Raw genomic sequence first — 26,848 nt, 5'->3', positions numbered from 1 at the left:
GGCCCTACGCAGCTCGCAAAGACTGTGATTGGCCAGCTAACCACATCCTTTCAGGAGTCTCACATTTCCGGTTTTACAGCATAATAGCGCCATTTTTAAAAGGCCGTGACAGAAGCGAATGAAGAATTTTGAAGAAGGAGAAGAAGAAAACACAAGAACGAATTATGATAATTATAAACAGTACCGCGGGAAGTAGGGGTGCTGGGGGTGCTGCCGCACCCCCTGTCTGAGGCCCTGTCTTATCACAGAAAACGATTATTTCTAAAAACTCCGGCCAAAGTGGAGATTTCTGAAAACGCCGGTTATGTGTTGTCGTGTCAACGGGGAGAAACGGGATTTTAGGTTCTGAAGCGTCACATTATGCACCAGGAAATGCTTAACGTCATTTGAGCGCCTGCTGTACCGTATTGGTCCGAATATAAACACAAACCCGACCTATGTTTGGAAAAAAGATTTGAAGTCCAGATCTTGTTTTTATAAATAAATAAATTGTATTAATTGAAATAATATACAAAAATTAAAAGGCATAGAATAAAACACTGCATTGCCACTAAACAGTAGTGCAAATAGGCCGTACTGATGTGTACACAAAAGACTATTCCTGACACTCCTCTGCCCCGCTGTGTTCGCTCTGGCTGTGGTCGCTCCGCACTGTTTCGGCCCGTGGCAAAGCGGGTCATCGTCGCTGCTGTCCAAGGCATTTTGAGACGCAGCATTTATTTAATGCTCATATGACCTAGTGCTGAAAATAAGTTATATGAAAAAGTGTGAGGGGAGCGGTGGTGCGCTAAACTTGTTCTGTGAGCAGCTGGATGTGAACCATGGTGTGAACACAACGATCGGTTTTCGACTGTGCGCGCATGCACTGGTGTAATTGAGCTGCGCTGCTATATATCTTTTTTTATCAATGTAGCGAGTTGCGAGTCTAGTCCAGGCTGAGTTTTTTTTTCCAGCACCCCCTGCTGAGAATACGTTCCCGCGGCTATGATTATAAATATAAACAAGCCAGCGATTTCCACTTCCACGCCCACAGATTCGTTCGTTGCTCCCCCTACTGTTCTGGCGGAGAATCCCCTTGCAACACGCGCAATCCTTAAGGAACCTTAACCTCTTAAAACCCAATCGCCCACCGGTGGGCGATTGGGTTTTAAGAGGATATGTTTCCACTACGGAGCGACATAACCCGCTTCAACTTTCATCATTACAGACATTCTATACGTCGTTAGAAAGGGTAGAATCTCCACAATTTATTCATCCGGTTGTTTTTTTCTATAAATCATGAGCACAATACCATAAATCATTGATATTTACCAGCATGGTAAACCGGAAATGCCAAAAAACAGAGCGACTCCCTACCTTTGAAGCAATTATCTGAGAACCGTAATACGTGTCCATTCCTCAATTATTTATATTCCAATTGTCCGTGAGAATCCACTGATCAAAAGCATCAAAATGGTTTTTCATAAAATTATTCCAGCTTGTGAATATCGTCGTGTAAAGTCCATTTGTTTACCATCTCCAAACTTTGTTCGTCAACTAACATCCAGACGTTCGCAGCTGTATCGATATTTTCTCTACCTCCAGTATGGAGTTGTTGGGTATGCTTGTTTTCATCACTTTGCTGGCTACAAAATAAAAGTGTCCCCGTCTTTTTCTGTTCAGTTTTCACCCCGGTACAGCCCGTGAAGTAGATGGAGCGCTCCCAGTTCGAAGGGCCAATGGGCTTTGTTTACTTTGTTTCGCGGCTTTAGTATAGGGACAGCGTATTGACTATTGATATATCAATCACTTGGGCTTCTAGCCAATGAGTTTACCTTTCCAACGCTGCCAGGCGTGTCCAGGTGTGATACGTATGAGCCGAGATATAAAGCTGCGTCAACACGGCAGACAACTCACTTTGCGCAGGAGAGAGCCTCCATTTTTTGTATAGTTTTTGTATATTGTTCATATTTAGTTCTTGTCATATTTTCTTATCATATTTTTTGAATATAGTTCACTCATTTTTCATATTTTGTTGTTGGCACAAGTAGTAATAGTATATTGCAGAATAATAAAATCCTTGTTTGAAATTCAGTCCAGTATATTCTGTCATTTTTCTATGATGGTTACTATCCGGTAGTGTCTCATCACATGACAATATCTCAATATGGCCATATGAAAGGAATGTGTGAAAAAATTATGTTTTGAATCATGGAGAAATGGTTTTATAGTCACCAAAATGCTTCAGTAATGTTACCAGTGTCACAGAAGTGAGTAAATGCATTTGGCACAATTTGGCCATTTGGAGACATTTTGGAGAGGTTTGTGCCGCCAGTGACAACAAACCATAAAAACTCCATTAACTCCCAAAGGTTTAGGCCTAGAACTCCAAAATTTCTTCCAGGTGTAGTTGGCATGATGTAGAAGGTATTTGGCATATTGCCATATGCCTTACATAAAGCACATCCTAGTTATTGTAGTTCAATTATGACCTATTATATTCGAACTGTTGTTTGAACTGATGTCATTTAGGTTGTGTGTATGATACATGCCAAATAAACATATCTACAAACTAGAGCTTGTCAGCTTTCAAATGAAGTATCATACATCCATCTAGGACTTAGGGTTACTGTGTTATAAGCTTTTCCATTTGGGTATGTGTATAGGCGAAAAAAAACAAAATACTGCCGAGACAGAACAGGAACCGTAAATCAAAACTTGTCTAAAACAAGTCCCTTGTGTAAATTACGTGCTTACGTCTCTGCGTCTAAAACGACCCTAAATCGGCCTTTAGGGCCCTTACATAGTCGACGCGAGCGACGCGCGTAAACGACGCGAGTGACGCGAGCGACGCGCTTCCTTTGTTCGAAATCGTTCCCTATACACTCGTTCCCTATTCCCTATATAGTGTACATGATATAGTGCACTATATAGGGAATAGGGAACGAGAATTCGGACACTACGCTGAACATTTCTGAACGTCATTTGCGTCAGTAAATGCGCCGGGTATTTGTGTGACGCAGACAGATGCGCCCACATCAAGTAAACAAACCGGGCACTCACGACGAAAGCTGGAGGTTGTATTGATGTTGAATGTTACATTTCCTTGTTTAATTAATTTTGAATGTTAAATATTCTATGTTAAATCCCAAATAAATTGTTGACATTTCTAAACGAAAGCCGGAGACTCCATCATTAAATGTATTCGTTTTCGCGGTTATTCGGCTTCTTCTTCTCCCCTGGAAAAATACAACCGCATTGCATTGTGGTATACGGGAGTAACATGTAGGGAACATCGTATGTGCCCTATTTTAAGTCCACTATATAGTGCCCTATATAGTGGACCACTGAGAATTCGAACACCCTAGAAAATGGCGTGCACCCTATTTAGTGCACTACATCCATGATAGGGAACGATTTCGAACACAGCTTATAGTCTACACAGCATACGTGAACGTCGCGGGCAATGCATGACATGCAATACACCACTCACGCCATGGGTGGCAGCAGAGTCACCGGTCTTTTCGCGGGTGACATTCCAGGTGACATTCCGATCAAAGTGGCTACGGAAGAAGAGTGATGAAGCGCAGAGATAGGCGGTCGTATGTGCGCCCTTTAAATACCACACGAGATCAGGATGGGGAATTTGTTTCTCTGGTGCTTCCAATGCGAAGCCTGGACGAGGAGAGGCATTTCCAGTATTTTCGGATGTCGGCGCCAAAGTTGAATGATCTCCTTACGCGAGTCATCCGATATCTTCCCGACTCTCACCAAAACCGGCCCTTGTCAGGGAGCAGCTGGCAGATAATTTTTTGTCAGATTCTGGCGTGTTTCCCCACCAGTACAATGTGCTACGATTGGGTATGTGCACTGGCCAATAAATGCATATACATTGGTCACTTGGAAGCATGACTTTTGATTCATTAGTTATCACATTACACAAGTTAACTCATTTGGTTTACGTCAAACTCATTCATTCATATCCATATAAAATGTTTATACAACGAGCTACGGCCTTGACAGATAAATGAATTATTTAAGTGTAGGCCTATAGCCAAAGCTATAGCGCATAATGTCCACAGAAATGATATGGTAGGAAACATTATTAGAGAAAAGGGGTTTATTTATCAAACACAGAAAATAGTCCAACCAAACACGCACACATTTTTCATTCACTACACACTCACGCTTTCAAATTTCATTCACTCAAAGAGGCTACTGAACTTATGTTTCACACAGAACATGAACACTTGTTTCACATAGAACGTGAACACAAAACATTACGTAATTAATTCAAATAGGCAACACTAAAACAAATAAGGCCAGTAATAGAACGAATATCGGGTGACAAGAAGATCATTAAAATGGCTCACAATCCCGCATCAGCTGTTTGATGTCGCGCATCAAAATAGCACTTTGCCCCTTTGGAAGGGTTCGCATAAATTGGCACAGATAATTAGTAAAAGAGACGTCAAGTCATTCTTATCACGTTCCCGCATCCTCTCATATGTTCTTCTGTAAATATAACCTATAGTGGGGATTATGTACAATATTTGCAGTATCGCCCCCACCGACAACGCATGGTATTGCATGGATCGGCGCGTTGCGTATCAAAAATTTGGAGGACGCGTTTTGCTACGCTTCGACGCTTAATGGCGGCCGAAGCGTCGCGTCGCGTAGCCTTTTGGACGCGTAAGCGTAGCGATGCGTCGACTATGTAAGGGCCCTTACGCCCCGTGCCCACTACCTCCGTCCGTTACGTGATCCCCATTGACTTTAATGGGGACGGACGCGCAATGCATTGTGGATCCGTCCGTTCCGTTGGAGCCTTCGGCTCAGTCAAGAAGTTGAAAAATGTTCGGCAGCAACGGATCCGTCATCCAATCAGATCGCGTCTGCATATTTAAGCACTGTGACGCGACTCGGGCCCTGACGATACTGGAAAGCGGGAAAGCGGGTCATCTTGCATCGCAACAAGCAGGAAGTAGCAGGAAGAACCCGGCGAAGCGATTTGATTGGCTGACGGATGCCTCTGCAAAGACTACTCCCCCATCAGTCAGCAACGCCTTCCCACCTCCGTTGACTGAAGGAGGTAGTGGGCACGGGGCGTTACGCCCCTTGCCCACTACATGCGTCCGTTGCGTGATCCCCATTGACTTTAATGGGGACGGACGCGCAATGCATTGTGGATCCGTCCGTTCCGTTGGAGCCTTCGGCTCAGTCAAGAAGTTGAAATATGTTCAACTTTTTCGGCAGCGACGGATCCGTCATCCAATCAGATCGCGTCTGCAAATTTAAGCACTGTGACGCGACTCGGGCTCTGACGATACTGGAAAGCGGGAAAGCGGGTCATCTTGCATCGCAACAAGCAGGAAGTAGCGGGAAGAACCCGGCGAAGCGATTTGATTGGCTGACGGATGCCTCTGCAAAGAATACTCCCCCATCAGTCAGCAACGCCTTCCCACCTCCGTTGACTGAAGGAGGTAGTGGGCACGGGGCGTTAGGGGCGTTAGGCGCGTCAGACGCATGTAATTACGCACGTAAACGCAGTAGCGCGCCCAACGCACCAACGCCCGGAGTTCAGAAATGTGAACTTTCAACGCTCCAACGCGTGGCGCTTAGCCGCGATAGCCAATCAGCGTGGAGCTTGACCCGACGTCACTGGCAGAGAGTAGTGAGCTTGGACAGAAGCATACGGCCGACATCTTTCTTTATTCTGGGTGGAAATAGTAACATAGTTACGCTATTAAATGCGTTTATGGAAACATTTTTAGCGAGAAATGTGCATTTTACTTTCATAATGTTCGCTCGGTGAATGTGAAGGATGTTTGGTTTGATAGTTATGACGAAGAGGGAGCGCTCCGTTCACTTGCATGGACAGAGTCTCTGGTTGCTAAGCAACCTCAACGTCTTGGCGGACTATATCTCTGCTGATCAACACTACGAATGCTGGAAACACACCAGACACACCATGTGAAGTTATTTAACCCGATTATTGTTATTTATATCCGAGATTATTTAATCTAACCCGATCTAAACTATCACCCAAACACGGCGGCGTTTGGGTTTCCTACCTCGGACTCCAGCGCAGCCACGGCCGACAACTTTCTTTATTCTGGGTGGAAATAGTAACATAGTTAAGCCATTAAATGCGTCTATGGAAACATTTTTAGCGAGAAATGTGCATTTTACTTTCATAATGTTCGCTCGGTGAATGTGAAGGATGTTTGGTTTGATAGTTATGACGGAGAGGGAACGCTCCGTTCACTTGCATGGACAGAGTCTCTGGTTGCTAAGCAACCTCAACGTCTTGGCGGACTATATATCTGCTGATCAACACTACGAATGCTGGAAACACACCAGACACACCATGTGAAGTTATTCAACCCGATTATTGTTATTTATATCAGAGATTATTTAATCAAACCCGATCTAAGCTCTATCACCCAAACACGGCGGCGTTTGGGTTTCCTACCTCCGACTCCAGCGCAGCCACGGCCGACAACTATCTTTATTCTGGGTGGAAATAGTAACATAGTTACGCCATTAAATGCGTTTATGGAAACATTTTTAGCGAGAAATGTGCATTTTACTTTCATAATGTTCGCTCGGTGAATGTGAAGGATGTTTGGTTTGATAGTTATGACGAAGAGGGAACGCTCCGTTCACTTGCATGGACATGGACTCATCTAGCTGCGTTGGCGCGTTGACGCGTTGGAAGCGTTGAACCACCACAAAATGATCAAGCGTCAGGTTAGGGTTAGCGTTTGGTGTGGCCGCACCGTAAAAAGTTCGATTTTTTGAACTCTTGAAATGTACGCGATATACGCGCATATAGCGCGTAAATATACGCGCCTCATACGCGCGTTACGCACGTTAAATGATGCTTATACGCGTGAAACGCGTAATACGCGCGTAAACCAATGGTTCCCTATGGAAAAGTACGCGAGATACGCGTCTGGTGTGGCCGCACCTTAACCCCCCTCCTGGGTGCTCCTCCTCCTCCTCTCTAAGCCCCCTCCTCCTCCTCTCTAAGCCCCCTCCTCCTCCTCTCTAAGCCCCCTCCTTCTCCTCTCTAACCCCCCACCTCTTCCTCCTATTCTCTAAGCCTCCTCCTCCTCCTCCTCTTCCTCCTTCTCTCTAAGCCCCCTCTCCCTCCTCCTTCTCCTCTTTAAGCCCCCTCCTCTTCCTCCTCCTCCTCCCCCTCTTCTCTAAGCCCCCTCCTCTTCTCTAAGCCTTCTCCTCTTCCTCCTTGTCTCTCATTCCCTCCCACTCCTTCTCTCTAAGCCCCCTCCCCCTCTTCCTCCTCCTCTCTAAGCCCTGTCCTCCTCCTCTCTAAGCCCCCTTCTATTCCTCCTTCTCCTCCTTTCTAAGCCTCCTCCTCCTCCTTTCTAAGCCCCGTCCTCCTCCCCCTCCTCTCTAAGCCCCTCTTCTTCCCCCTCCACTCTAACCCCCTCCTCCTCCTCTCTGAGCCTCTTCCCTCTCCTCTCTAAGCCCCTCTTCTTCTTCCTCCTCCTCCTCTTCCTCCTCCTCTCTAACCACCCTCCTCCTCGCTGAGCCTCGTCCTCCTCCTCTCTAAGCCTCCTCCTCTCCCCAGGCTGCTGAAGGACGCGCTGCAGGACCGTCAGTTCAGCGGGCGCTACCAGCACCTTCTGGCCGCCCTGCTGTGCTGCGCCGGCCGTGGCCTGAGGGAGGAGTTTGAGCGCCAGTGCTGGATGGTGTCCGTCCTTGCCAAGGTGGCCCAAAGAGTCAGGGACGCCATGGCCTCCAACAGACAGGTGGGGTTGTGGGTGGTTGTTTGAGATAGCGTGTATGTGAATGATCTATGGAACAATTGCTATTTTTTTTATATATCTTACTACTATAATAGCACACCTGTCGCACCAGGTACTCTAGTTGCTCATGTACGTATGCACACACACACGGCACGCGCGAACACATACATACACCGCAAGCACGCACATACACAACGCATACACACACTGCACACACACGCACATGCACACGAACATACATGGAAACGCGCACACACACACACACACACACACACACACACACACACGTACACACACACGTACACACACACGTACACACACACAGGCACGCGCACACCCCGCACGTCAAGACAAAGGCAGCGACACATACATGGAAGCCATCAACACACAAGCCCAGGTAAGAACACACACGCACACACCGCAGCAACACTCGCTCAGGTAAGACGTTATGTTTTTAAACATAACGGCTCTGCCATCGACACACTCCCACGTAACACGTTCTGTCTATAGAATGTTGAAATTGCGATAAAATAAGGGAAGAGACAATTTCTCACCTCGACAAGCAACGGCACGTCGTCATTTTGTCGTATAAAAACCGTTAGATTCAAACATTGCAACGACCGGCATAGCAACACAGAAGTCACGTGATTCTTAAAGAGAAAGTGTCCCTATAACACAGAACGAAAACATGTCAATAACACAGTATGGTGAATTATTTCTATAGAGTCCACCACAAGACTACACTTTGTTGCTCAAACTTAATATTACTCCTCTCCTTGAGCCTTCCCAAATGTCTTGGTATATTGATACCCCTCCCCCTCCCCCCTGTGGACTGCTTAACTAATTGTTCTTATGTTTTGTGTGCATGCTATGTGTGACTGTAGGCTACTGCTGCCTGTCTTGGCCAGGACACTGGAAGAGATGTTTAATCTCTATGATTATTTTCAACTAACCAATAGTAGTGGCCTTGCATTTTAAAATGTCTATGCACTTTTCAGCCCTGAATAACAGTAAAAGCTATTTAATAATTGATTTGCATGCAGAGTATACTACACTTTCCATTGAACAATTACCCCTCTTACCATAAATTCACAAATGTTATAATGTAATAAAATGCTCACACACTAGCTGCTTTCAGGCACACGTGTATGTCCTGATATTCTCCTGATGGGCCGTATGTGTGAACAACATATATTGACATTTGTACTCTGAAAATCTGTTGAATAATAATACCCCTGAGGTAGTATTTTCTCTGTAGGAAATTTATTTCATATACAGAAATAAATTACTGTATATGTGAATGAGGAGTAGAAAGTCGGTATTTCTCACAGCACTTCAGTGGGCGTGTTGATGACGCTTCTGCATGACAGAAGTGTAAATGATAATCAGCCTGTTGCCTTTTGTTCGCTGAATGGTTAAAAAATATTTAAATGTTGGCACTGCTATTAAGAGTCATTTGTGGTGAACGAATGTTATACGTTGTAAAATTATAGGCAAAATGTTATTATATTATGCGCTCAGAAATTTGTTGTATTATCGACTGACCCACATTATTGCTATGGGTTTAATCACAACCAGAGGTTGAAAACTAGTTTTTCTTTGAGACGTATTTCTTGGTGGTTCGGTATTTCAGCGTTTCCACTATGAAGCACTTTTTTGCATTGTTTTCTCAAAGGTACTCAGCGGCCTAACTTTTTATCTGTATTAACTACTTCCTGCTGTGTTGTTTCACTTGTTACAAACTTTATTTATTTTTTGATCCAAAAGCATTTAGCACGAAACCTTTGATTTTATTGGATCGATTTATACTTTTCCTGGAAACTCTCGATCCTCATCGTGTGTGTGTGTGTGTGTGTGTGTGTGTGTGTGTGTGTGTGTGTGTGTGTGTGTGTGTGTGTGTGTGTGTGTGTGTGTGTGTGTGTGTGTGTGTGTGTGTGTGTGTGTGTGTGTGTGTAGACGGTCCTTAGGGAGGGTCTGGACGAGATGAAGCAGTTCTTCTCTGTCAACAGCAGCTGTCGGATGCCCCTCAACCCTGCCCTGCTGGTGAAAGCCATCAACGTCCAGGTACTGAGGGAGTCCAGACCACACAGGGTCCAGGTACTGAGAGAGTCCAGACCACGCAGGGTCCAGGTACTGAGGGAGTCCAGACCACACAGGGTCCAGGTACTGAGAGAGTCCAGACCACGCAGGGTCCAGGTACTGAGAGAGTCCAGACCACGCAGGGTCCAGGTACTGAGAGAGTCCAGACCACGCAGGGTCCAGGTACTGAGGGAGTCCAGACCACGCAGGGTCCAGGTACTGAGGGAGTCCAGACCACGCAGGGCCCTGGTACTAAGGGAGTCCAGACCGCGCAGGGTCCAGGTACTGAGGGAGTCCAGACCCAACCGAGTCCAGATACGGAGGGAGTCCAGACCGCACTGAGACCGGGCACTAAGAGGGTCCAGACCGGGGTTCCTAGCTCTTTGAAGCGAGGTTAGGCACTTTGGAGGAACCAGTCGGAGGAAGCTGTTAGATGCATCCAACCATGCATTTGATTGTTGGGATGTTTGCTGTCGAGAATGTTAAAATGATGACATGGAATGTCTTCGAGGAAATACTTCATAATACTAATAGTTTTAATACCTATCAGGCATACCCTAGATTTAATGTAGGGAGGATCAACCAATTTGCTGCAAACTTCCAACGCATAAGTCCCCCAAAATCCCCTATCAGTTGAAAAGTGGCTCTATAGAAATGTTTGTCATTTAAAAAGTTTAGAAATGGGATTTCTTTCGTAAAATAAACGGAACCTAGTAAAAACGCTATCGGGAGCGGTAGTTTCTTATTGGCTGCACACAACAGCTTAGTAGTGAGTTGAGTGTATGAAACACTTGTTTCTATGAACATCCTTACTGTACCGATGGAGATATATCATTTATCCTTCTTTTGACAAATGTAATGATTGTAGGTCACCGGGGTTTCTTCCCCCTGTCACCAGGGGCGGCCCGCTAGATGATCTTCCTGCTCCTTCCTCCTGTCTGCATGTTCCTCCCTCCATTCAGTCTCTCTTCTGTTCCCAGTCCTGCTCCTTCTTCAACTCCAACGCTGTTCCCCTGAAGCTGTCCTTCCAGAACGTAGACCCCCACGGAGACAACATCAATGTCATATTTAAGGTCTGTGCGCTGGTCAACACCATTTAGAATGAGTACAATTTAGTGAACACACCATTGACCAGAAGTTACCTTTCATTTTGATTGTGGCGATGGATTTATGGCAAAGCTTTCCATGCATAAATATACTGAACACAGTCGTGTGTGTGTGTGTGTGTATGTGTGTGTGCGTTGCCCAGTCGGGGGACGACTTGCGGCAGGACATGCTGACCCTGCAGATCATCCGCATCATGAACCGGATCTGGATCCAGGAGGGGCTGGACATGAGGATGGTGATCTTCAGATGCTTCGCCACCGGCCGGGGGAGAGGTGACCATCGCTGAGCCGTCAATACAAAACCATTAGGTTCAGTGAACACTAGGGATGAGTCGGTCGCGACCGATTCGTTCACAACGAACGAATCCCGAACGTGAATGACAAGAACTGGTTCCCCAAAACAAGAAGAACTGGTTCTTTGATTCTTTTTAACCAAAAATATGGTCACGTAAATAAAATATACAAACGAACAGAGCTTTGTCTCCCCGCGACTTATATTGATTGAGTCTACAATGTTCTCAAAGATTCAGCCAATGAAAGGTAGCAATGGTGTTGCAATGGCACCTGGGTAAACAAATGACAAGGCGGAACCGTCAAATATGCGCGCTTTCTCCCGTGTTCCAATACCCGTACTGTCCGTACTTACTAGCCAAAATTTGAGTACGCAGTACGTTCCAATTCAGATCCGGCGAAAAGAGGTATACTTCAAGGACCCGGATGCCGTACTCAAAACGGGCTAATCGTGAAGTGTGGATCGAAGGACACTCCCCGTACTCAACGGCAGCCATCTTAGCTACGTAGCGGAAGAGGCTGAGCCAAAGTCGGCGCATTTTCCACATAGCCTGCATTAATAGAGTCATTTTGTAGTTTTTATAGCTTTTTATAGCTGCTAGGCGTAAAGAGTTCACCGTTCAAAGCGGGATGTTTATTGCGGGGGTGGAGCCACGGCGGCAGTCGTGATCGTCATTTCCGGTAAGTGCACCACAGAGTACTCGATTTGGAACAGCACTCGCATCTGAAAAAAGACACCAAATGACGTAATCTGATGTAACGAACAAATCAAAACGAACGAATCAAACAAACGAATCGTTGTAGTGAACTGAACTGTGAACTGAACTGAAAGAACGAGTTCCTGGAAAATAATCATTTTGCCCATCCCTAGTGAACACCATTAGGATCCTGGATAAACACAATCTCCTTAATTTTGAAAATCGCACTGTGTATGCTTAATTTTTTAATCATACACAATGCTGCACCTCCTCCCTTAAGTAACTTTGTGACATTGGGCTCAGAATTCTCAGCACGAGCAACCAGGTCAACAACAATTAGGGGAGAATGTAGAATTCCACAATGCAAAACCACATTTGGAAAGTCGTCCTTCTCCTTTGTAGGGATAAAACAATGGAACAGTCTCCCAACAGATCTAATAACCATTATACAACGGGGGACCTAAATCCAGCGATCTGATTGGTTCCCAACTGTTGTATAATGAGCATATACATAACTGCTATGACGCCGATCATTTTGTGAAAGTTTGCATATCACTCCGCGCCTGGAAGTAGAAACAGTTATAAAGTAAAACATGTGTTGGATGATGGAGAGGGTGTAAATGTTGTTACTCCGGGAGTGAGCAAGGCGATGGAGAGACTAACGAAAACTTAGGCACACGGCGAGTAGGGGTGCAACGGATCAAAAAACTCACGGTTCGGATCGTTCCTCGGATCAGAGTCACGGATCGGATAATTTTTCGGATCAGCAAAAAAAATAAAAAAATAGCGTTTGTGATTGCTTTAGCCCGGTCTGATTGTGGAAGAAGGGGCTGCTTAAATGCCGCGGTGATGAGCGGTTGTTGAGCCGCTTTCGGTTTCACTCCTGTCAGTGAAACACCGGGTGATGTCGCTGTAAATGCGTGGCCATGCTCGATGTGCTTTTCTTTGTTAGCAATCGATATGTCAGCTACGTGTTACGTCTGTGTGGTAACCTAGGCGACCGGTTTGTGTGGCAGCGCGAGTATATGGAAACAGACGTAGCACTGGAGGCAGCAGTTATCGTTACAGTAGTCACCGAAGTCTAGCCTACTTTTATTTTCCATGCCCACTGTTCTTCATGTTGTACGCTGAGGACAATAAATCACAACGAGCCATAGGACTGTTTGCTTATTGAAAAGGGAACTGTTGCAGACTTTTACCCAGAGCGTGTTAAGTAGCTCTGTCCCTGGAACTAGCAGGAATGGTTACGGCTGTGTGTGGACTGAACATGCGCAATTTTTTTTTTTTTCATAAATCAATCCGCGGATCATGCGTGTGCCGAACCGAAATAGATGATCCGAACGGATCACGGATCAATGATGATCCGTTGCACCCCTAACGGCGAGTAAACTGCTCCATAGGATAAATTGCCGGCGAACCGCTCTATCGGAGCCTTCTCTCGGTGGGACGCTAAAGTGTGTTGCATAGCGACCGTCGATGCATAGCGGCAGCCAGGAGGGACTACTTTTTTGTATTCTTTAACAAAACGGCTACTTTGACTTTCTTTGTTTCTTTTTAAATGTAGTGTGTCTATGACTTTCGTTTCGCCATAACAGTAACCGTTGTTTAAAAGCGATAGATCACTTCAGTCAGTGGCATGTGCTCATTATACCACTATGAAGGGGGTCGCCGGCCCTCCGCTGCGCGTCGGGGCCGGACAACGCCCCTTAACAGTGGTATAATGAGCACATACCACAGCCTGGCGTGATCTATTGCTTAAATAATGTTTTTCAAGCTTTCTCCCGTCTGACAAAGGTTCTGCTGCTCACGCAACAGACCTGCACACATTTATATAATTTTGTAGTGCTAGTAGGATAGGGGTATATTTTTTATAAAATATGTAATGTAGTGCTTTTCGTAAACTTTTTTATCCTATGTATTTATATTATTGTATCTTGTTATATACATACAAGACCCATACCAGTATGTATCATACCAGGTGACGTAGCCCCAGGGTGCTGAAGCCCGCCCTGTGTTCTCCAGGCATGGTGGAGATGATCCCCCAGGCAGAGACCCTGAGGAAGATCCAGGTAGAGCACGGGGTCACGGGCTCCTTCAAGGACCGCCCGCTGGCTGACTGGCTGCAGAACCACAACCCCACCGACGACCAGTATGAGAAGGTAAGGGGCTGTGGCTCTGGGACGAAGGGGGAGACGGGCGACAGTAACTCCGGATGCAGAGCGGTTGACTGGTAACAGGAAGCTTGCTAGTTTGATCCCCCGCTCCTCATAGCTGAGCACCAAAATGTAAATGTGCAGTAACATCCAGGCTGTGAAGCCGTCACACGGTGAGTCTTTAATCTGCGATCTCCTCCAGGCGGTGGAGAACTTCATCTACTCGTGTGCGGGCTGCTGCGTGGCGACCTACATCCTGGGGATATGCGACCGCCACAACGACAACATCATGCTGAAGACCAGCGGCCACATGTTCCACATCGACTTCGGGAAGTTCCTGGGTCACGCGCAGATGTTCGGGAACATCAAGCGGTGAGCTAGCGGCTGTGTTGAGACGATGGGGAGGAGGTAGAGGAGGAAACACTGGACTCTAGGATAACCTTTTCAGAAGAGCATTTAAAGGTAGAATAAGGGACAAACCCAGGAGAGCCTCCTAGAGTCACGTGGTTGTAAACACTCGCCCGTTGGGTACGAAACCTAGGAGGTTCTCCTCGGTAAATAAGGAATATTCAGTTCTGAAGAGGTACTGCTTACTCTTTATTTCTATCTTTAGTTCCAACTCAGTGAGCCTCTCTACATGTCGTCAGGCACCATGGCGTTTCAGGAGGATTCTCAAGGGTTTGGACTATTAATCCAAATCAGCATGTTTAATGCCTCAATCAAAGCGTTGTAGGCGAAATGTTTTGATATTTTAGGATCTTAGCCAGTGGAGGCTTCTCCATTGAGGAGAGGGAGGAATATCCTCCCTAACATTGTTGAGAATAAAAAATGTAGATTGCCCAGACTATTGTAATGAATTAATGCCCTTAAATATGACTACTTTATTGCCTTTGAATATATAATGTTCGTTTCCCTGGGTAAAGGGACATTAGCACCCCCTATCGCCTATTGACAATTACTTCAGGGAGGAACGTCCTCCCTCCGCCTCCGTTGACTCCCATTAATTTCCCCGAAAGTACTGGCGGCCGGTGGATAACATGGGTTTCAATGGGAGAGAGGAGGAAAATCCTCCTCTGAGTGGGTGGGACCTTAAGGGGTCTGATTCGCGCAAAAATCTATCCGTCTGCGCTATGAACCAATAAGCAGGATCCCTGGACGTTGAGCAGTGTTGCCAGATTGGTCCGATTTCCCACCCAATTGGGCTACTTTTAACCATGTTAGGCTGGGACAATTATCTTTGGGCGGGAAATCTGCCCAATCTGGCAACGCTATCGATAACAAACCCGGTCTGCATTGCCGCGGTGCTCAGTCGAGACGCAGAGCAAGTGAAATCTGCGATAGCGAGATCCTAAATGAACAATGGAAACATTGGAAACGGAGGACATTGTTAACGTCTTATTACAAAAATCATTCCATTCATTCAGTTACAGTGCTAAGTTAGCGACCAAAGAAAGAGGTAGACCACTTCCCAAAATCAAGGTCACCAGAAGTAATGGCAACGTCAGTGTTGTGAGTGCTACATGGTTCGCTAGGTACGCATGGCTTACTGGTAGCATTACAAGCAATCGACTTTATTGCTGGCCTTGTTTGCTTATGAATAATAGCAAATCTCCAACGTGGGCTGTTCATGGTTTCACTGATGTTGTCTTCGCAATGCAAACAGCAAGGAGGATTGACCTGATCTATAAATGAAGTCCCTCAATCTGAATAGTTAGGCTTACAGCCCATGTAAATAGTTTTGAAATAATGTTCTTGTTGTTCTTTTACTAGTTTGTTACTCTGACCGCTCTGTTTGATATTGTGGAAAGGGTGTTAGTGAATGATTCAGAGCATGATGCATTTTAAATGGCATCACTTTGGTTCTTGAGTCTTTTCTTAAAACAATTGCAGAGCTGCCAACTCTCACGGTTTCACCGTGTGACACACTCTTTTGCCTGTTTACACACTCACACACGCCACACATCCAATTTCTCACGGCAAAAAAAATTATTACTATATATTTTTTTTTTGAGACGCGTTCATTCCTTTCCAAACTACCCGACGGTAGATGGCGCTGTTGAGCGCCACTGAACCTGCATCCGAAGTTAGCATTAACGCAGACGCTGAGAGGGTGTTTTCAGTTGTGGGACTGAACAAAACCAAGACCAGAAACAGCCTAGCACTGGATGGCACCCTGTCCTCAATAATGACCATAGAGATGGCCGACCTGGAGCCCTGTTTCAAATGGGAGCCCCCCTCAGATGTCCTCAAGGCCTCCAAGAAGGCCACAGGCCAGTATAACCGTGCCCACAGATCATAGACGAGGACTAGCTTCTGATCTGCATCTGATACGGATGACAGTACAACTTGAAAAAGTTGTACTGTTTAAGCACTTCAAGCACTTTTATGTTTCTAATGGACCATATGGTGGGAGGCTTTGAATGAAGAATAATTTATCTCCCTAACTAATCTTGTCGTTTTTGGCTGAACATAAATCATTAAGTGCTCTTAAGAATACAATTATTCACCACATAGGTTAGGTTTCAGTTCAGAATTTGTTTAATACCATTGTTGTGGTCAAAATATCAATCAACCTACCTAGGTCAAATCTTACACTGGTCTATGAATAAGGCTATATTGTGACACATAGACACATATTGTGACACATTTAGGCACAACAATAGTTTTCTGGTTTAATGTCCAACTCCAGACTAGGCCCTACAAGTCCTGATGCCAAACATGAATCAGAATAAGTTCAGGTATTGCACATCTTTAGCAGACCACCCAAAAATCCACTATAATGAAGGAAATCACATCTACTTGATCCAACATTTCCTGGGGATGGACCTTCAGCTATGTCAGGTCACATAATGTAACCAATATTGCCCATCTCCAGTGAGCTGCCCCTATCAATGGCTTGGGGCCTACCCACAAACCACCAAATGCAGGGTACAACATGGGTTCAACATCCAATTAAATACAATTCTCTCAAATCTGAGCCACCAACTTGTGTGGCTGCGTTGTCAAGGGTAATTTTGGTTACCCCCGACCAAATCTCACTCCAAGGTTTTTTGAAAAGTTGGCAGCTCTGCAATTGTAACTGAAAATAAACATAGCTATATAACCTCAGTCAGTGAGGGCAAAAATAGGCCCAATGATAGGCCCAGATTTTTTTATTTACTTTTACAAATCAATAGTAGGCCTGATTTGACTAATATGCTTTGCATCCTTTCCTTCTCAAATTACGGTGTTGCCACTGGTGGCTTTGTATACATTTTATTCACATAACTCCCTCCCTGCTATTTTGTAGTTCACCAAAACACCCTGAAACAACTTGAGTCTCACATTCTCATGCCACCATACACCAACAGTGCAAGCAGGCCAATGGCAACCAAGCGCGCAGTCCTTCCTCCCTCACTTTAAAAACCACCAGCCGCCACTGATCTTAGCCCATTTCATGGTTTATGATAATGTAGCTTGCCTGTTTGTGTCCTATGTTACGTGATTGTGCTGCTGTTACATCTGCTTCAGTGAGACTATAAAAAGTACTGGCGACCCGAATATACGATTATTTTTTTTCCTGGAAATGCATCTGAAAAAGTGGGTGCTTCTTATATTCCGGGCCCAGACTATTAAATGTCAATATACGTTCACAACTTTCTGGTAATAAATACTTTAATTTGACCAACTCCATCTGGTTCCCTGCTGCCTCCCTATCCATAGGAGCAGGCCTTAACAGTTACTGTGTTTGGAGGGTTTTGTTTGCTCTCTGCTGGGGAGTGGAGCAAGGTCTCAGCAGAACCACACCACTCGTTCTCCTGAGACCTTGCTCCACTCCGCAGCAGTAGCAGACATTAGCAGCTAGATGCTTCGATGTTTTAATTTTATAAAAAAACTGATTTTGATCTTAAAAAGATATTGATCCAAATATTTCTCTTGAATAGACAAATTCAGTAATTCAGTTAAAAAAAAAAGCACTACATTTATTTTTTTTTTTTTTATATATACATATATAAAATCAAACTTCTGTCCATCTAGGAGACGCTAATCCAATGTTGAGCCCGGTTTAACCCGGTCCCCGTCTTAAGCTCTCTGTGGAGAATGTCTTTTGTAACACAAAAAACAAAGGCAAACAGTAACACGGTTTACAGACAACAGCTTTCTCATTGGACCTTCCACTCTTCGAGAAGGCTTTGACCGGGACGGAGGCCAGACTAATCTTCAGAGAAAGCCAATCTGAACATTGTTCAGGTCACAGGAGGCTGTTGTAGTGGCGAGCCTTTAGTGATGACATGACATTGTGTTGCAGGGACCGCGCCCCCTTCGTGTTCACCTCGGACATGGCCTACGTCATCAACGGCGGGGACAAGCCCTCCAGCCGCTTCCACGACTTTGTGGACCTTTGCTGCGAGGCGTACAACCTGATCCGCAAGCACGCACACCTCTTCCTAAACCTGCTGGGCCTGGTAAGAACGGGCCTGGGCGCGCACACACACAATCACCACACTATATTAAGCTTTTATGTTGCACTATGGTCCACACACACACTCCCACCACTTAGGCTATTCTCTCATGGTGCATTATAACACGCATGCACGCACGCACGCACGCACGCACGCACGCACGCACGCACGCACGCACGCACGCACGCACGCACGCACGCACGCACGCACGCACGCACGCACGCACGCACGCACGCACGCACGCACGCACGCACGCACGCACGCACGCACGCACGCACGCACGCACGCACGCACGCACGCACGCACGCACGCACGCAAAAACACCCACCATGTTGTCTATTCTCTCATGGTGCACTATGGTCCACACACACCTACCATGTTGTCTATTCTCTTATCACTATGGTACACACACGTAAAAAACACACACGCTTTATCATCCATTGGACGTGTGTGTGTGTGTGTTTGTCAGATGCTGTCCTGCGGTATCCCAGAGCTGTCTGACCTGGAGGATCTGAAGTATGTCTACGACGCCCTGAGACCCCACGAGTCAGAGGCCGACGCCACCATGTACTTCACCAGGTACACGCACACGCACACGCACACGCACACACACACACACACACACACCATCAGTTTCCAGTGTCACACATTGTTGAGGAGGTTAGAAGCCCATGCATTAGCAGCAGGTGTGTTTGTCCAGCTTGTTACTGACCGCTGTCAGAGCTCAGAACACAACGCAGTAGAACAAGGCTTTGACCATATGGCTGATTCAGATGACCTAGCATGAAGACCCCTCGCTCCGTGTTGATGGTCTGTTCCCCCCCCCCAGGCTGATCGAGTCCAGTCTGGGCAGCGTAGCCACCAAGCTCAATTTCTTCATCCACAACCTGGCCCAGATGAAGTTCGCCTCCTCGGAGGAGCGGCCCGTGCTGACCTTCGCCCCGCGGGTCCACACCCTGAAGAGTGACGGGCTCATCCGCAACCTCTACGTGTGCCGCCACATCCGCACCTACAGCCCCAGCAAGGGCTACGTGAGTCCCCGCCCCCGCCCTTTGGCTCACCAGCGGCCCCCAGTGGCTGGGCTCGTAGCTGCAGTTACACGGTTCTCAGAAGTGACCGTTGTCTGTGATAAGATCAGAATAAAACCATTTATAGAAACATCACCCAGAAGGATGGGATGTTTTATTCTTCCTAAAACAAGGCCTTTATGATCTGAAGCCGTTTGACACCAAGTGGACAGATGACAGGGTCAGCTGGAGTTTATGTTGTTGTTTTTTGTTGTAACTATGGCCATTTAGATGTTTTGAAGCATAAACACACATAATTTCATTACACAGCATAATGTAATTTATGAAGCTGTCAACAGTACTAGCTGAATAACCTTGTTATTCAGAATAACTTTGTTATTCAGCTATTTCTGTTCACAAGTTGAACAGAGATCTGTACAGCTGGCTTTTCAGAGATTACATTATCTTTTGTCTTTCTTCCCATCGGATTGGGCCAGTTCCCAAGCATCACTCTGATTTGTTTTTTGAGTTTTTTAAGGCCCAACTAAATATGCCAGCAAGCCAATGGAAACCCTGATATTCATTGAGAAATGCAGACGTGCAAACATGTTTGTGAAAAAGAGTTTCCTTGATGCACACGTTGTTGGTAAAAAGCATATGTTTACTTAAAAACAAACAATTCCAACAGTTAATTCACTTGCACAACTCAAGCCTCCCTCCAGTCTAGCACCAGAATGGGTTTGGCTCAATTAGCCTATGAGCCACAGCTGCAGACTATTACAGGGCTAACAGCGAGACAGGAACATGTGACTCTTTTAAAACATGTTAAACACAGTGAAGATGCCAATCACATCTTCACAGTGTTCCTATTGGTTGTTTTGGCATGGTGCTTGTACGCAGATGGGGAACAGAGCCAGATATTCAGTGTTTCTCACACCAGATGTGCTTTCTTCCGCAGGCCTTCGTGGTGAAGGTGGAGCGAGAGGGGCTCCAGCAAGGGGCAGCATTGGTCCAGAGGAGCTTTGAAGAGTTCCACGAACTGCACTGCAAACTGCGGCTCATCTTCCCTTCGTCCAAGCTGCCCAGGTACGTCCAATATGTTCTCAAGCTCTACAGGCTCTTAGGTCAATATAAAACACTTGGTAGCTCAATCCTTCTGTTTGTGTCCCACTTCTCCCTCCCTAGCTTCCCCAGCCGGTTTGTGATTGGCCGCTCGCGAGGAGAGTCCATGGCTGACCGGAGGAAAGATGAGCTGAATGGTTACGTGTGGCATCTGGTCCACGCCGCTCCTGAGGTCGCCCAGGTCAGTCCATGAACACCAAGGGGCGGGATTTAACCATGTCAATCTGGGTTAATTTAATTCCCTCTGTGTTGTGTGCCAATTTATTCATAGTTTTATTTTATTGAAAATCACCTCCCCCTGCTGGCACTTTTATGTTTGTTTGAGATGCCTCCTGGAACTCAAAATAAGTAGACAGGATATGAGGCCCGAGAGGGGACCGCATCAGGTAAACGCCAGCCACAGTCGGGAGTGATATTGTTTTTTGACCGAAATAATATAATATATTTTTTTATAATTAGAAGGACAACGTGTGTCTGAAATAACTCCTCGCCTGGGCTCGCATGGTGTCTTGATAGAAGGTAGGACAAGCTGCCGAAACATACTGACTAACGGACGCAGTGCTTTAGCACTGGATGTATCCCTCTCTCGCGTGTCCTTTTGAGGAGGTGGCAGGGCCTGCCTCCCAGACACCGATTCTGATTCAGAGTGGACGCAGGGCTCCAGTGCCATCTCTAAGGCTAGCCGCTTAGGGCACTTTCCTCACCTGGCAAGCCTCAGGGCCATACCTCCAGGGGCTGCAGAACAATGTGGCAGACCTTCTCTCCCGCCAGAGCTCTCCTTCAAGAGAGTGGAGACTCCACCCCAAGGTTGTAGGCACGATCTGGCACACGTATGGTAGGGCAGAGGTAGACCTATATTAGGGTGTACGGTATAAACTGTATAGGAAAGTACACCGGTGTGAATTTGCGCCATGGTATGAATTTTGACCTTACCGTGAGACCGGTGTGACCGGTAGACAGTGTTGTGTGTAACGCGTTACAAAGTAGGTAACCCGTTAATAGAGTAACGTAACTACTTTTTTAACGTAAAAAGTAAAGTTACGTACAACTACTGAAAATATGGTCAGGAACAAAGTTCCTTCAGCGCAATGTTACTTTTCCAAGGGACAGATATTACAGCGATAGTGCCCTCTCAGGCAGTATGCTGTTGCACAAGCACGCAGGCACGCACATGCTTGCGCAATAGTCCCCTCACGAGCTCTCATTCCACACTGTACGAGACAGACGCTGGTAGCGTGAAGCTTTCTCTGCATCTCAGACATCGCTTCTGCACTCATATTCCAAAGCCAGTCCTTCAGTGACCGACGCTTAAAGGTTGGGTATGCGATTTGTGAAACGCCAGCAGATTTTGAAAATACACAACTCAAATGGTCCTACCCCCTCTCCTTCAACGCTGACTCTGACTCCACCCATTCCAAGTACCTGGACGCGCAATCATGCACGAGCGCGAACAGAGATGCGCGAGAGCGAGCCAGGCTAGCGTAGGTTTTCGTTTAACAACATGGCACTACATTCAGCTGTAAGTTGCACCCAGTACCACGGGAAGTAGGGGTTTTGGGGGTGCTGCAACACCCCCTGTCCGAGGCCCTGCCTTATGACAGAAAACGATCATTTCTAAAAACTCCGGCCAAAGTGGAGATTTCTGAAAACGCCGGTTATGTGTTGTCGTGTCAACGGGGAGAAACGGGATTTTAGGTTCTGAAGCGTCACATTATGCACCAGGAAATGCTTAACGACATGTGAGCGCCCGCTGTACCGTATTGGTCCGAATATAAACACAAACCCCATTGTAAGACGACCTATATTTGGAAAAAAGATTTGAAGACCAGATCTTGTTTTTATGAATAAATAAATTGTATTCATTGAAATAATATACGAAAATAAAATGGCATAGAATAAAACACTGCATTGCCACTAAACAGTAGTGAAAATAGGCCGTACTGATGTGTACACCAAAGACTATTCCTGACACTCCTCTGCCCCGCTGTGTTCGCTCTGGCTGTGGTCGCTCCGAACTGTTTCGGCCCGTGGCAAAGCGAGTCATCCTCGCTGCTGTCCAAGGCATTTTGAGACGCAGCATTTATTTAATGCTCATATGACCTAGTGCTGAAAAAAGGTTATATGAAAAAGTGTGAGGGTAGCGGTGGTGCGCTAAACTTGTTCTGTGAGCAGCTGGATGTGAACCATGGTGTGAAGGAAGTGAACACAACGATCGATTTTCAACTGTGCGCGCATGCACTGGTGTAATTGAGCTGCGCTGCTATATATCTTTTTTATCAATGTAACGAGTTGCGAGTCTAGTGCAGGCTGAGTCTTTTTTTTCCAGCACTCCCTGCTGAGAATACGTTCTCGTGGATATGGTTGCACCAGATGTTATAAACATTAAACGGTCACATAAATCATTACTATTTTTAGAAAATTTATGTTTGTTTCATATAATTGTATTGGAAGTCCTGGTTTTCACTAGGGTTGCTGCGGTGTGGACATTTTCACAACGAGTAATACACTCGTCTCAACACCGGTATTACCGAGTATAAACGGTATTAACTTTGAAACTAGGTCAACCGCCACACAAGCATCGGTTTTTTGACCCTTCTCGTCCTTCAGTGGCCGCCAACGTTCGAAAGCAGCGCCTAGGATTATTCTTGATTTCAGTTTTTCTCTTTCAGCGTTTTTATTATCAATTACTCTCTGAAAAAGAGTTTTCCTTCTCTTTGATGGTGGTGGTGGTGGTGGTGGGGATGGTGGCGTCTTGTCTGCCATGGAAATTGTCTTCTACTGCTAGGTCCAAATGTGGATTAACTAGTTCCAGTAGCTACCGCAGGATAACAACAAACAGGAGCTTGCTCTGGGTCACGAGCTCTGGGTCACGAGTACTGCACGAAGGGGTCGCACGCGGGGCGCGGGGGAGGGGGAGTGCAGTACGACCGTTGATTGACGTACTTACTGTCCAATGCAACGAGGTGGCAATCCAAATGATTGGCTGGAGTTTTTTGAGCCCTGCTCGTTCCACAGATGATTGACTTGTTTAATTTTCATGTCAGTACTTCTAACTCAGTGGCTGTAAGCGGGTTATGATAAGGATTTCAAGTAATTTTGCAAAAATTAAAAAAAAATTCCATACCCAACCTTTAAGTGCCTTTGCCAACAGTCGGTATTTGACGTTCTCGGAGTGAGACTGTGTTGCCTTACACAGGTAAACAGTGACGGCGTTTGTTATCTTGTTCCACCGCTGTTTTTTTATGGAAGTAAATCTGTGGCATCGGATTTTGAAAAAAAAAAGCCATTGAATTCTAAGCACTGAACATTTATGCATTGATTTAACGGATATGGATTTTTTGCCTCTGAATTTAACTCTTATTATTGTCAATAAATCATTTTGAGCTTTATTTTTCAACGTTACAATTCAAAATCAATTATTCAACGTTAAAATATCCCCAAATTCAACATGCCAAATTCAGCTACAAAATTCAATGTATGAAAATTCAGTGTAAACCTCCGGAGATCCAAGGAAGAGCAATCTATCCTAGATGCTTGATCGTCAAGCAAAAAGAGCGACCGGGTGTTACACAGAATTCTGCGACCCACCGAAAAGTGTGACCCCAGGGGGCACTTTTGCACATTTTCTGCGACATGCACGAGTTTGAAGCGTAGAGGCATGAGGTCATTCACGTGCGGAAACATATACAAGCTTAAAACTTGACGTTTTTATCGTCATCGATCACTCGGATTCTAGGTATTCGTTTTGTGACACCGGGCGAACGTTCCGTGGCTGGAGCAAAACGGTTGATATGCCTGTGTGGTGGCATAACAAGAGCGCAACGAGTGCGCAGACCCACAGAGTGCGCCACACCGAGTGACATGATACAGATTTGAGGATGATTAAAAGTAGGTTGCTGTCGGGCGCTTTTTAACTATGCACGCCGTGCTTCCACTGGAACTACAAGCTGCTGCCGCTTCAGTTGCCCAATACTGTCGGCTCTGCGCTCTCGTTCCACAGTGGCCAGCGGGCTACAGATCGCCCCAGCATCAGACCAAACGTAGGTAAAGGGACCTCTGATCACCCAAAATTGGTGCCCTAATAAATTGGGCTCCCTTACCCACTACAATTACCCTTACGCTGCATGTAAATCCAGCCCAAGCACTGCAGTCACACACACACTTCACATACAGGCATTAGTTGATTGTTATTTCATACTGCAGTAAAAAAAAATCTAAAACGGTTACACAACAAAAACATAAATTAAAAGATAACCCCCCAACACCTCACCTTGATATTAAATGTGCTTAATAAATAAACAAATATATATTTGATTAGTATTTTACAGACTGATACAATGTATAGGGCGTTTAGTGAGGTCCACCGCCGTTGCTTCTCACCCAATAATAACTTCAGTCAGTGTTTAATGACATTGATTTACCTTTGCACATTTCCTATTATACTGTGTAAAATGCTGTTTAGAATGAACGTTTGTATCAAGAAAGAAAGAACTAGCGAGTGACGCTCTTATTCTCGCTCTCCTTGCTTGACCGCGATCTAGCACCTAGGATCGATTGCTCTTCCATGGGTCCCCGGATGTTAACGTTGAATTTTCATGCATTGAATTTTGCAGCTGAATTTGGCAGGTTGAATTTGGGGATATGGAAAATATTTAATTTTAATTATTTAACTTTGAATATTTGATTTTGAATGTTTTAACATTGAAAAATATAGCTGAAAACGTTTTTTTGGACAATTTTTTCCGAGTTAAATTCAGAGGCAAAAAATCCAGACATATTATTACAATGCATAAATATTCAGTGCTTAGAATTCAATGATTTTTTATTTTCAAAATCAGATGGCACAGATTTACTTCCATAAAAAAACAGCGGTGGGACAAGATAACAAACGCTGTCACTGTTTACCTGTGTAAGGCAACACAGTCTCACTCAAAGAACATCAAATACCGACTGTTGGCAAAGGCACTTTAGCGTCGGTCGCTGACGGGAAATTTACCCTTCGGCGTCGGTCGCTGACGGGAAAGGTACCCTTCGGCGTCGTCTGCAGATGGAGATGGGGTTCAATTCACTACAATGTAATGCCATCCCCGGCGATGTTTGACATTCAGAGCGGGTGCTCCAGCAGCCCATTCACTCCTGTATTAACCCGACTACAGCACTAATAGACGCAGTGAGCATCTTTCCTATTGGATAGTTTTTAGGATCTTTTTCTGGTAAAATGGCGGACATACTATTTATTCTGGGTGGAAAATAAGATATTTTAGTATAGTTACGGCATTAAAGTGTTTATGTTAAAATTTTTAGAGGGAAATGTGCATTTTACTTTCATAATCTTCGCTCAGTGTGATGTTTGGTTTGATAGTTATGAAGAAGAATATTTCACGTCTCGACAGAAATATAATAACATGGTTGCTATGATGGTTGCTATGGACACTGAAACCAGCAGCTCGCATGCCGTTTAAATCATGGCTATGAAACCTTTGTCTTTGCTGATTATGTTAGTTTATGTTACCGTGTAATGATGTTATTTTATTTAACAACTTTAAAAAAACCTTTAAGCAGGTCATTATCAGGAAAGTAGTAAGCCCCGGCGCGAAGCAGAGGTGTCTTGCTTCACCCTGAAGGAAAAAATAATTCACCGCCGGAGGTCGGGAAGGCCCATGCAAGTGAACGCAGCGTTCAACAGAGCTGTGTAATAAATATCTATATTAACTTATATATTTATTATATACGGAGACCATCAGACCTCCTCGAAGCAACGAGAATGGTCTATTCAATTTAAGATGGGTGTGCGAGAATAGGATTATATATTATATTAATATATTATAACTAAATAATTGTATATTTATATATAATATATATTTTAATATTTAATTAATTAAATACAATAACAGCTTTTAACATGTGACATGCATACGTTCTTATTACGCACGTGATCCTACGCGCGTATCGCATTCAGTGTCGTACCTTAAGGGCTAGAACTCCAAATCTCGGTTATGTCGTTCTCGGGTCCCCGGGAAATGTGCGTATACATTTTGGCAACTCTAGCTAGCTCGAAAAGGCGGGAAAAGGGGCGTCAACTCCAACAGTAGAGTAAATGTACATAAGACAGAGGTTAGTTTGTAGTGCCCATTTTTTGTGGGATGGAGGTGTACATTTGTGGCTTAAGGTTGGAGGCACAGTTGGCCTGTGGAAA

The 26,848-nt window shown here is 45.3% G+C and overlaps 1 protein-coding gene across 1 annotated transcript in view; it reads left to right on the top strand.

Annotated features, from left to right (window-relative positions):
- The window catches only part of pik3c2b (phosphatidylinositol-4-phosphate 3-kinase, catalytic subunit type 2 beta), a 61,864-nt gene that overhangs the window by 19,987 nt on the left and 15,029 nt on the right, over positions 1-26,848 (top strand). The window contains 11 exon segments of the mRNA XM_056606409.1: positions 7,577-7,757; positions 9,711-9,818; positions 10,814-10,906; positions 11,083-11,212; positions 13,951-14,087; positions 14,284-14,453; positions 18,370-18,526; positions 18,993-19,102; positions 19,353-19,554; positions 20,489-20,616; positions 20,716-20,833. Of these exon segments, the coding sequence (XP_056462384.1) occupies positions 7,577-7,757; positions 9,711-9,818; positions 10,814-10,906; positions 11,083-11,212; positions 13,951-14,087; positions 14,284-14,453; positions 18,370-18,526; positions 18,993-19,102; positions 19,353-19,554; positions 20,489-20,616; positions 20,716-20,833 (1,534 nt within the window).

This window comes from Gadus chalcogrammus, chromosome 13, assembly GCF_026213295.1.
Source record: "Gadus chalcogrammus isolate NIFS_2021 chromosome 13, NIFS_Gcha_1.0, whole genome shotgun sequence".
NCBI classification, from domain to species: domain Eukaryota; kingdom Metazoa; phylum Chordata; class Actinopteri; order Gadiformes; family Gadidae; genus Gadus; species Gadus chalcogrammus.
The sequence above is the reverse complement of the archived record's forward strand: the minus strand, read 5'-3'. Positions and strand labels throughout refer to the sequence as shown.